At 40.6% G+C, this 12,686-nt stretch overlaps 1 protein-coding gene across 1 annotated transcript; it reads right to left on the minus strand.

Moving 5' to 3' along the window:
* Positions 1–386: 386 nt before the first annotated feature.
* rnpepl1 (arginyl aminopeptidase like 1) lies at positions 387–6,931 on the minus strand. Its single transcript, XM_084717651.1, has 11 exons — positions 5,896–6,931; positions 5,318–5,458; positions 4,569–4,720; positions 3,926–4,042; positions 3,611–3,846; positions 3,409–3,522; positions 3,130–3,242; positions 2,816–2,918; positions 2,069–2,296; positions 1,212–1,354; positions 387–943 (listed from the first exon to the last, which is right to left on the minus strand). Exons 1-11 carry the CDS (start codon positions 6,382–6,384, stop codon positions 635–637), a joined length of 2,145 nt encoding a protein of 714 aa, XP_084573777.1. The 5' UTR covers positions 6,385–6,931; the 3' UTR covers positions 387–634.
* Between the last annotated feature and the right edge of the window lie 5,755 nt (positions 6,932–12,686).

The following is a 12,686-nucleotide window of genomic DNA, read 5'->3' on the forward strand; positions in this document are numbered from 1 at the left end:
ACCTTTTTAGTGACTCAGATGTTTTCTTACTTTTGTTTTAGACCAAATCAGCTGAGTCATCAGTGACACTGACAGGAGGTCAAAACTGAGAAAAATAAAAATATTCACAAACTCTTTAATCTGATCATCTGAGGTCAGAATATTCAGACATTAAACCTGATTTACTGACTTATGTTTGTTCTGAACTTTTCCTTCTGGCAGCAGAAATGAGCCTCCATGTTGTGATGAATCAACACGATCGATTCATTGATCAATAATCAAATCAGCTGTTAAACCTCAGAGAGGATGATGAGGAGTGATGAAGACCATTAAACTCTTGTCTTTTTTCAAGTTTTCAGTTAAATTGCACTGAGGAATAAAAATCTTTGACGTCCAATCAGAGGAGCTGTCTCCAGGCCAGCAGCCGTCAGTCCTGTTGTCATGACAACATGACGACGTGGTCCACCGTCAGGACCTCTGGGGTGAACCTCCCGCCATACAGAGGTGGAGTTTTCTTCATCACAGTGTTCAAACTTTCAGCATCCGGAGAGCTGTCGCCATGACAACAGCTTACATCATTAGTCAGATGCTAACAACATCCAAACCGCTTTACCTTCAACGACCAACCAATCACATATGACTGGACAGGTGGACTTCAGGCTGAGACGTTGACGTCCCGCAGAGCGATGGTGGCGGTCGTCCCAGCAGCAGCGGAGGCGGTTGCTGTGGCGGTGGGCTGTGGCTGCGGGGAGGTGGAAGGGGAGGGGGAGGGAGGTATGACAGACAGGGCAGGGCCGTTCTGATTGGTCGGGGCGGTGCTGGTCTGGAACAGGATCTGCTGTAACGTCCGTCTCAGGTTCGGATGTAGGCGGCGCTGAGTCTGGTTGAAAATCTCCACGGCAACACACTTCATCACCCCAGCAACCAGGTCATCGTACAGTGGTACAGTGTACATCCTGGATGTCTGCGGAGAGGACATGTACGACAGGTAAAAGACATCAGGTATGAAGACAACCAGTACCGTGACAGGTAACACAACAGGTACGAGGACTACAACTACCCTCTCACAGAGGACTACAAGTATGAAGACGACAGGTATGAAGACCACAGGTATGACTGCTGGCATGCATGAAGGCATGAAGACGACATAGATACAGATAATACTATAAATAACAGTATTGATACTCTATTAGTACTATAGATAACGTTGTGAGTGCCGTGTTGTGACTCACGTGTTTGTGGAGGAACGCTCGCACTCGAGGCAGCTCAGGGTAGAAACTGTTCCTGACCACCATCTGGAGCCAGCGGATCTGAACCTCCGCGTTCAGACCGTCAAACAGGGACGAGTAACACGCAGACAGAGCCGCCATGACACCTAGACAGAGACAGAGGGACAGGGAGACAGACAGAGAGACAGACAGGTAAACCAGCAGCTGGTAAATGAGCTGAGTGATGCTGCGTTCAAAGAACCTGTGAAAGAAACCGGTTTGATTTCTGATTTGGTGTCAGACAGCAGCTGCAGCAGAATCAGACTCACTGTCTCTGTGTGCTTTGACATTTACACTTTCTGATCAAACAACTTCACCATTTTTAAATACTTGAGGAGGTGTGGATCAAAAACAGTCTGGTTTTGAGGCATCTGTTCAGAAGTCATAAACTCGCTCCCAGCTGTCTTCAGTCAGAGATTCAACAAACCAAGAAGTTACTTTGGTAAACCCGTCACACACACGACAGACGGTGAATTAAAAGAGTTTTGAGTCTGTGTTTAATTCAGCGTTCATTGTTGAAACAATTCTCTCGTTCTCACTGTCCTCTCCTACTAAAACAACACAGATAACCAACAGAGGCTGGTAGAAAATACAGAAATACAGTTTATGTTTATTGATCTTATTGATGCTGAATTGACAAGAAGACTGTCAACGTGTAACACATTTTATCTTGTGCTTCTACATTTATGTGTTTTAATAGACATATAAATAATTGTTAAAACGTGACATTACTTAAATAGAGTTTGGTGCAGGGAGCTGCAGTATTACTGTAGTATTACTGTGGTATTACTGCAGTATCACTGACAGTATCACTGTGTTACCGTGCGTCAGAGGACAGAGGTCCAGCATGCGGTCCAGGAACAGGACGATCTGAAAGGTGCTCCAGGCCGACAGGTCGAAGGCAGACAGTGTCTGCAGGTCGGGGGGGTCGCTGCTCCTCCACAGGTCACACAGGTCCTGAACAGGTCGAGTCAGAGCGCCCCCCGCTGACAGGTCAGGCTCATACAGAGGAGGACCACAACCACTCAGCCAGCGCTCGAACTCCAGACCTGACAGAGACAGAGGCACACACGAAGTGATGTCACAGCCTCAGTCTGACTTCACTATCAATATGAGTATAATTTACTGGAATATAAACTGTTTCTGGTCTGTTTACTTCCTCTTGATGTCACTTTATTCTTCAACATCTGACAGATTTAGTTTAAGTTTAAAGCTTTTACTGACCATTTTGCCAAAGAATAAAAATGTAATTCTTTGATATCATCGGTCAAATCAGATATTATCATAAACAAACAATATCTATCAGCTGTCATTTCATTACCAGAATAATAAATAATAATATTAATTTCCCATTTCTGGCCCTGATGTTTGTTGTGCATCTATAACACTATAACAGGCTGGAGAGTGAGTACTTTTACTTTTGATGTTTTAAGTACATTTTGATGATAATATGTCTGTATTTTTACAACATTCTAAATGCAGGACTTTTACGTGTACTAGCAGTTTTGACTGCAGTATTTCTACTTTTACTTGAGTACAGAATCAGAGTACTTCCTCCTCCTCCTCACCCTCTCTCTGATCGGCGTCCTTCAGCTCAGGGAAGTAACGCAGGAAGTAGTCGATGAGGTCCTGAGCCACCACGCTCTTAAATTTAAACTCCGAGATGTAATCCTGAAAACACGCACACACATGCACGCAAATACACACACATACACGCACGTGTTCACTTCCTGAAGAGTCCTCAGTCTGTGAGTCCTTCATGTAAATCATCATCATCATGAGTCAGTCAAATACATTTGACTTGCAGAGTGACACTGTGTGTGTCTGTGTCTGTGTCTGTGTGTGTGTGTGTGTGTGTGTGTGTGTGTGTGTGTGTACTGACCCTGAGGAAACAGTCGAAGCGTCTGACGTCTCCACAGAGCTGCGACAGGTATGACACGAAGCAGAAACCTTTCTCATAGGTGAACAGGTTCATCAGACAGCTGGGGTTCACACCTGGACAGACAGACAGACAGACAGACAGTCACCTGTACCACCTGTCTCCATCACCTGAGTGTGTGTTTAATCACATGATCTGATACACTGTAAAAATAACTTCAAATTCAGTGAAAAGAAGCTCAATAAACAGTCCTCTGTGTGTGTGTGTGTGTGTGTGTGTTACCTGGTTCAAACTTGACCTGCAGTTTGCTCACAGGGTTATTGTCTCCGAGGAGACGCAGCTGTCTGTGGAGGGCGTCCAATCGGACAGCAGTTTCCAGACAGGTGAACGCTTCACCTGCAAACAAGCAGGAGGTGTGAACATGTTAATACCAGGTGTGAGCGTCGTGTTAGTACCAGGTGTGAACATGGAGTAGTACTCTTACCGTAGGCCTCAGTAGTGATGCGGCGCTGGGCATACGTGGCGAGCCCTTCGCTCAGCCACATCTCCTCCCAGGTGGCGTTGGTGACGGCATTGCCGAACCAGCCGTGCGCGATCTCGTGGATGACGTCGATGAGCAGGAACTCGCTGCTCTCCAGGATGGAAGCGATGATGAAGGTGAGGCAGGGGTTCTCCATGGCAACAATGGGGAAGGAGGGCGGGAGGAAGACGATGTCACACCTGAACGGGTCGGACAATCGGTCAGTGATGTCATTTAATAACCACGATGCTGTAAACACCCGATGGACTGTGAACTCACCTGCCCCACAGGTACGCTCCAAACAGCTGCTCAGCCACACCCAGCCAGCGCTCCACACTGCCCCCTAGCTTCTTCACTGCACAGGACAGCAGACAAGGCTCCGCCCACACACGACTCCTGGACAGGTAGGAGGTTTCTTTAGTCCACAAAAACTACAATTAAAAAAAATACCTGACAGCGAACGTTTCAGCAACAAGAAGAACTAAAGAAAAACTGATATCAGTCGGCTGACATCATCGCCTGTATCGGCCTCTCACAGTCTACATCGTCAATATCAGTCTATGTCAGTCAATATAGTCTATATCGGTCTCCATCCGTCTTTGTTGGTCAGTATCTGTCTCTATCAGTCTGCATCGCTCTATGTCAGCTTTATCAGTCTCTACTGGTTTCTATTGGTCTATATTAGTCTATATCAGTTTATATTAGTCTATATCCGTCTATATCAGTCTACGTTGGTCTATGTCAGTCCATACCTTTCTATATCAGTCTTTAGCGATTTATATTGGTCTATATCTGTATCAGTGTGCATGTTGTATGTGTCAATATGAAAACTTTTGTATTTAATGCAGACTGTTTTAGGTTTTTCTTTTACAGGTGAGTTTTTCTGTATATCTGATGCAGTATAATCAGCATATAAACAGACCGCGGGCCGACGTCGACGTGCTGCAGGTCTCCGGCCACCAGTGCCACCAGGTAGGACGGGACAGGAAACTCCATGGAGAACTGAAAGACACGGTCCTGTTTGGAGTACGAGCTCCGAGACGCACTCATGAGAACCGTCACTCCGTCTGGAACCTGATGAAGAGAAGACGATGATGAAGATGTTGATAAGGGACAGACAGGTCTTAACTTTCACTTTCATCTGTTATCTGATGGTTCTTATTGTTAAACTGAGCTGAGATTCTTCAATCTGACTTTTTATGCTCTTCCTGATTCAACACTCTGTCCGTCTCCCTGCTGCCAAACTCCATTAATATTCTGATCAGTTTCACAGCAGTAAACGTCTACTCCCTCTAAAAGTTTGTCAATGATTTATTACAACACATAAACAGACACTAACTCATTAAGAGAACATTCAGCTTTAATTTGAACTCTAATGAACATAAAAAGGGAAAATAGAAATAGAAATTTCAAAGGACACCACGGCTGCAGCGTGGATGTCAGAGAAGTGAGGTTTTTTGTAATGTTTTATACTAAAGTTGTGTCCGTATTTTTCACATTACTCCTCTCATGTTCATGTTTACAGTATAAATGTCTGTGTGCACACATCACAACTTCTATAATATTTGTATTTTTAATGTCAAACAGTCAAAAAAAGAAATAAAGAGTAAGATCTGAGGCTGTGACACAGTGTAGGTGTGTGTGAGGTCAGAGGTCAGAGGTCAGACTCACCCTGACTGTAGCTGTGTACGTGCTCTTCACAGCAGGAGTGTCGAAACACGGGAAGAAGGAGCGATTACACACAGAGTGACCCTGAGTGAAGACCAGAGGACGAGACTGTCCACAGGTGAGCTCAGAGTCCAACCACCAGATCTATACACAGACAGACAGACAGGCAGACAGACAGGCAGACAAACACGTGATTATTATATATTATTATCATAACATGCAGCTGCTGAGTTATTGTCATTGTTACATGACAGAGAAAATCAGAGAAAAACAGGAAAGTTTTTCTCATAAATTTGCAACTTCAGTCTCAGAATATTTGATTTTTTTCCTGTAAATTTACAACTTTAATCTCAGAAAGTTTCTCAGACAGTTTTTTCCCTGTACATAAAACACACACATTATAATCATCAAATGAATCCACTGGGTTACTGAGTTCATCACATGATGTCAGAGGAATATTTTTGTTGAAAAAAACAAAGAAACTTAACTTAAACTATTAATCAATTAAAACAGGAAATAATCAGCAGATTGATCAATAATTAAGTCCTGTTTAGCTTCAGTCTTCAGTGTGCTGGTCTTACCGCTGGTCCATCTGTAGTGGTGTAGCGGATTGTGATCTGGATCAGGCGTCCTGGTTTCAGGGGGGCGGGCAGCAGGCTGATGTTCAGAGACGAGCCGTAGTCCGTGAACGGGTCCACGCGGTACGTGAGCGAGACGGGCTCCTCCTGTCCCCCCCCAGGGACCTTACAGTCAATGGAGTGGATGAGCAGGGATGGGTGGGAGTCTAGGACCAGGGTCTGGACCCCTGGCTGTATAGGGACCAGGTCCAGAACCAGCCAGCCGCTCATCTCTTTCACGGCAAAGTTGACCCGTAGGTCAAGGTGGACGTGTCTCAGTTGGAAGGACCTGAAGTTAGACGCTGAGGCCACATCCACCAGGGGGCACCGCGGGGACCCGGGACCAGGACTCACTGAAGGCCGGCCAGAGTCCCCAACACACCGGGCCCCAGAGACCGGCAGGGACTTACGGCAGCAGCACAGTGAGGTGGGGGTCTGGTGGAGCTCCGCCATCCTGAGCTGAACCTGGGACTGAACCCCGCCTACACCTGGACCTGGACTGACTGCATCCAAGATCAACAAGAACCACAGACTTCAGAACCAGAACCTAGTCCAGGACCAAGACTACATTTAAAACCAAGTTTAAACCAAAGATGGTCTAAAATAAACCCTCTGTGTGAGGCAGACCAAACTCTATTCAAAAAAGCATCAAAACAAAGTCAAGCAAATTTGAACCAGAAACAAATAAAAAGGACACTTCAACCAATAAACAAGTCAAAACTATTAACTTCTGGACGAGACTAAACCTGGAACAGACTACCCCTATAACCTGGTTTTACACTGGACCAGTAAACTAGTCCAGGTTAACCAGAAAACTTCATTTAAACCACTTTTAAACCAGATTCTGGTGGAGTTTATGCCCCTCTGTTAGCGCAGTCAAACTACTGTAAAGAAAAGTCCAAATTAAATCTAGACTGGCTTTAATCACTGATCAGGACTCTAACATCAAGAACTGGGTTTAACCCTGGACTACCTGCTTCTGGACCCTGGGTAAATACCACACAGGGCCAGTTCACCAGCCTGGACTCAGCCCAGGTCTTAATGTGAAAAATCAAACTGCATTTAAATCCAGTTCACTTAGACCTGTACCCAAGTCTAACATGGGACTGGTTTCAGCCCAAACTTAGTCCAGGTTTACAATGTTTTAAACTTTTGTGTAAGCAAACTAAACTACACTAAAAAAAAAAAAAATCGATTAAATTAAAGTCAAACTGAACTCAAAACTGGTTCTAGATCCCCACTTAAGTTTATAAATAAGTCTCACACAGGACTAATTTTAGACCAAACCACAGACTGACTGAGTTCAAACACCAAACTCCACTCAAAAACTTACTAAATTAATGTCAAACTAAACTCAGAACCTGTTATAAACACCAAAACAGACCAGAACAAGTTCGGCCATATAAACTCACTGTTTAGAGCCCAGTTTGGCCCATTTAAAACTCAGTTTAGCCAAACTCAGATTACATCCAAAACCAGTTCAACACAGCATTTGGACCTGGTTCTGGAGCCCCTCTTCGATTTATAACCCAGCCTAACAAGGGACTGACTTTGGCCCAGACTCAGTCTACATTAACAACCAGCTTTAAACCACAGACTGACTGACTCCAACCTCAGGATAACCACACCAAACTCCATTCAAAAACTTACAAAATTAAAGTCAAATTGAACTCAGAACCCGATCTAAACACTAAAACTCAAAAACAAGTTACACGCTCGAAACTCGATATCTAAACCACCAGTTCAGCTAATTTAAAACTCGGTTTAATTAAGCTCAAACTACATTTAAAACGTGTTTTTAGCCGAGGCTAGCTGCTCCGTTAATTAGCACCTTTAGCTTTAAGTGAGTCAACCAAACTACGTTTAAAAAATAGGCACTTTAACAGACGGAGACAACGTCGAAGAGACGAGCGGTGTTACCTAGTTTAACTACTTAAACTGACCTGGTTAGCACAGTAGGCTAATTAGCATTAGCAGCAGGACAGACAGTCTATGTGAAATCCATCAGGACTCGAAGCAGGAGAACCAGACAGAAACCGGCTCCTCATGAAAACTCAGACCGGCAGCAAGCTCTGTGTCCCGGCCACTGGATCCAGATCCTCCCGGTGGTTTGATGATCGGTGGTGGAGGTCAGAGAGGAGGAGGATGAGGAAGAAGAGGGGGAAGAGGAGAAAGCAGAAGGAGGTGAAGAGAGGAGGAGACACTGGTCCCACACAGAGACAGAGAGGACACAGGAGACAGACTGAAGCTCTGCTCCTCCGAGGACAAAACAGGAAGTAACAACAAGGAGGAGAAAGTTTGTGACGGCCGGAGGGGGCGCTGTGGAGCCAATTATACCAACAACAGGTCAAAGGTCAGCAGACACAGGTCATTCATTTAAACTCAGCTAATTAACTAATTTAAAAAACATGTATACATAATATACAGAATAAATAATATAAACACAAAACAATTGAAGGTGCAGAAAGATTTTTAAATTTATTATATAATTCTAATAATTATTATATCTTATATTAATATATTACTGTCATATATTAACAGCACATTTCTTTTTTTAATACTTTATTTTTTCATGATGTGAGACACCATTAACCAAGTTAAATAAACAATGGAATAAACAAAATAAAGAAAGAAATCATGAATAAAGGGGGAACAAAACACTCAACAAGCTCGCCAATATTATATCAGAAATAATAAAAGGTGAGTAAATACACACATTTATATAATTTAAACTGAGCTGGTCACAAGTTAACTGAACAATCAGTTCAATTTATAAATTATTTTTAGCACATTTCAAAACATCAAATGACTAACCCCTGCAATTATCCATGTATTCTATGTGTTTTTTAAATGTATTTATTTTTATTATAACACACAAATAATACAATAACACATAAGCACTTAACAACAAAATAAAGACATAACAATGTATCTAAAAAATAAAATAAAATAAAATAAAATAAAAAAGATAAAATAAAGAAAAATGAATAAAGAAAAGAGGAACAAAAGTAAAATTGAAAGGATCCCTTTTACAGCACCAAGACAATCAAAAAGTGAAATGGAACCATGGAGCATATTTAGAGTTTTATTTAGTTCCACTTTTCACCAGAACAAATCTTTTCCTATTTCATATGAAGTTGTTCTACTTTTATTTGTAGGAATTATTTTTTTTCCAAAACAAACTGGCTTCACAAAGTAGGAAACTTTAGATTAGTTCTGGGATGAGCTTTAAATATAAATATTTTATCTTCTAGAATAAATCTATTTATTATCTGGGGATAGTCTTTATCCAGTGTGACGTTACATCTGATCTTCATCTTTGTCATTACTGAATCTACATATGATGACTGTCTACTGTTCAACATAGTTTTGTTATTTTATTTTATTTATTAATTTTTCTCATTTTATCTTGTCTCAAAGTGAGGAATTACAATAAATAATTAAAATGAAAATAAATAAAGATAAATAACTGAAACGGGCTCAGAAGCAGCTGTAAAGAGTCAAATAACAGGAACTTAACAAAACTTTATTTATCCAGTTAAATGATCACATTCATATTATTTGTTAAAATTAAGATCCAGTGACAGAGACTCCAGTCCAGATTATTTTAAACTGACAGGTGTTCATCCTTTGTGTGACTGTATATCTATCACCTGTAATCTTTAGTTGAGATAATTTATTTTTCTTCTTTAGATAAACTTCTAAAGATCTTTAGGTTTTAGAAACTAAAAAGAAAAATCAAAAACTGGTCACAGTGAGCTGTGAGCTTTTTTTTTTTTTTTTGCAGTGTATAGTCCTAATGAATAAGTACAAAATAAAATAAAATAAATTAAAATAATAATTGAAATTTTGTGTTTCCTTCAGTGTATTTCCTCAGTTTTAAGCTGTATTTTTCTTGTAAGTTGTTGTGCTTGTAAAAATTGTATTTTGTAATAAAGAATAAAAAAAAAAAAAAATTTCATCTTAAAATAACTTTATTGACAATATTTCAGACCCCCTCCCCGCTAACAAGGCAGTTATGAAGTCATTATGAAGTCATTATGAAGTCCTTGTGAAGTCATGCTATAAGGCTGTTAGAGAAAACACAGCAGACAGTTTCTACAGAATGATGTCATCATGTGACCGATCACATGACTGAACTTTCATTTCCTGTGTGAGGTCAAAGAAACTAAAAGAGAAGGAAGAGTCATTACATCACCGGAGAATGTTCTGCTGCAGGCTTAACTGTCGGTTCTATTAAAGCTCACAGAGCTGTGGCGGTTAATTGATTATTAAATTAATCATCAACTAATTTGATAATCGACTGATCATTTTGAGACATTTTTTCTTAAATATTTCCTGGTTTCTTTCCTCCTCTCCGACAGTAAACTGAATATCTTTGACTTGTGGACAAAACAAGACATTTGAGGACGTCATCTTGGACTTTGATTAACATTTTTCACCATTTTCTGCATGTTAAATAATGAAGTAATGACCATTCCTTCTTTTTTTAGTTTCACTCTTTCAGCTCTGTTCATCTTTGACAACCAGGCTTTTATTCTGACAGTTTGACAGCAGAAACACTAAAAACACAAAAATACAGTCGAACGTGTTCAAACAGCAGACTGACGGGAAGAAATCATCACATCTAAAAAAAGAGAAGAAGAAGAAGAAAGATGTCCACACCCGCAGGACTCACCTGAGGTTTCATTCACATCAATATTAAAGGAAAAGAAATCTCACTTATTGCTTTGATTTTATTTACATTCTAAACAGAGACTCAGACTGTTTCCGTTATTTATAATCTGTCATCATGTCGTTTATGTTGTATTTATATTATAACTTCAGTCCACGCAGACGTCCTGTTGGTCCACTGGTCCGTCTCTCAGCTGTGTCCTCACGCATCAGTCAAAGGCAAAAATAAAATAAGTAAAATCAAACAGACAAAGGCAGCGCACATCGCGCTTCAGGCTGCTGATGACATTTCTAATATTAGTGTAACAAATAAACTGAAACGTCTCCTTCTTTTCCAGCATTCCTCATAAAAAAAACAAAGTCCAGCTCAGTTCAGAACTTGTCCTCTGTTACAGAATAATCAGTCCCTCCAGGAAGCTGTGAAGATGATTCAACCAGTCCCTGTGAATTCTGTGCAACCTGGAAATTTTGTCCAATCTCTGCAACTTTTCTGCAAATTTGAGCAATGACTGTTGCTTCCAATGAGTTCCACCAATCAGAGCAGTCCCCTGAGCAAATGTCATAATGTGTGTCACAATGATTTCTTTTATTATTGAGCACTTTCTTTGTTTTTATATTTTTTTAAATTTGGTCACAGGTACTGAGAAGAACACAATTGTTATTCTGTTATTTGTTATCAACACTCTGGGAACTTTTATTGTATCATTTTGTGCTGTTTTCACAGTTTGAGCTCCAAAACAATTGTGAAATACTTTGCAGGTGACCTTCTTCGTTTACAAATAAAGTAGATTTTTATATTTAAGTGTGGTTTTGTTCTCCCTGGAACAAGTTGCCATCTTCTTCTTTTTAATGAATTACACAAAAATTGCTACTTTCATCCTAAGATGAATGTGATGAATTGACTGATCAGCTGATCACTTATTCAAAAAATAACATAAAGTTCATTATTTTAAACTGATGAATAACCAGTGTGAAGACTGAGTGTGAACTGTGGATGAGTTCAAGGGTCATTTTAACTGACGGAGCAACAAAGAAGCCTCAAACCTGAACAACAGAGACTGGAGAGAACCAGAGATGCCCGGAACTTGAAGTACGTTATGTAAGTCACATGACGTTAAACTTGTGGTTAATGTTGTGAAATGGTAGCTGGTTTTGATCCATCCTCCAGGTGACTCTGCACGGGGTCTTTTATTTTGAAAATTGGCCTGATTCTCTCTACTTTTTCTGTCTGACTTCCTGTCCACTCGATCTGCTCTGAGCTAATTGATGCGGCATCCGTCAGAAATAGATTTGGCGTGTATTTGAAGCAGAGTGGAGAGCAGCTTCTGGGACGCACCGAGGCGCTGCTGGTGGAATCACAGTCATCATGTAGAATGGCTGCGTAACAGTTTGGTTCTGTTTAGGAAAAAATTAAGGTTTGATCAGAAATAATTCTGTTATATCACTGAAACTTCAGTGACTTCTGTCATACTTGCTACAGCCACTAGAGGGCACCACCTAACAACCAAGATATTGTTTTTTTCTGGAGAGGACGAGCTGCAGGGAGGAGGGATTAAAGGTGCAATTAATAACATTAATAACATTCAGTCACTAAAGGGCTCATTCCATTCCAGTGGTTGCCACTTACACAGATAACATTCAATTTTGACCCATCAAAAATTTTTGAATGATAAATTGACTATCTTTTTTGGAAAAGTGCCACTTTCATTCCCCTGCTAACAGCGTTTAAAGGATTTTGTCATAACCTACATGCACAGCTCTGTCTTCTCCTCTTCTTTAAGCTGTGGACGCCAAAATTTAAATTTAAAAAAAGGTGTTCAGAGGAAAAGAGAGGCTTTAATAGCTGCAGCTCCAGACACATCTTACTTTTCTTTTTTTGGCCAAAAATGTCTCTATTGAATGTAAAGGTTGCAGACCTCTGGTCTATATGGTCATCATAACATCATACTAAATGGTATGCAATATTCAGTTCTTTGTATTAATTTGAATGGCCAGGATTATTTTATTTATTTATTTAATATTAATCCAAGTTTTTAAATTTGTGACTTTAATCTCAGAAAATATGATATAATGTATTTTTC

The sequence above is a fragment of the Lutjanus erythropterus genome, chromosome 4 (assembly GCF_056507025.1).
Source record: "Lutjanus erythropterus isolate fLutEry1 chromosome 4, fLutEry1.hap2, whole genome shotgun sequence".
Taxonomy (NCBI): domain Eukaryota; kingdom Metazoa; phylum Chordata; class Actinopteri; order Lutjaniformes; family Lutjanidae; genus Lutjanus; species Lutjanus erythropterus.

What these genes read in the sequence shown, in the direction of transcription:
- rnpepl1 (XM_084717651.1), bottom strand. Translation starts at nt 6,384, where the DNA reads ATGGCGGAGCTCCACCAGACCCCCACCTCACTGTGCTGCTGCCGTAAG. An exon ending in GGAGCGTACCTGTGGGGCAG is followed by an intron (nt 3,847 to 3,925) that starts GTGAGTTCACAG and finishes CGACCCGTTCAG; the next exon opens with GTGTGACATCGTCTTCCTCC. An exon ending in CATCACTACTGAGGCCTACG is followed by an intron (nt 3,523 to 3,610) that starts GTAAGAGTACTA and finishes GCTTGTTTGCAG; the next exon opens with GTGAAGCGTTCACCTGTCTG.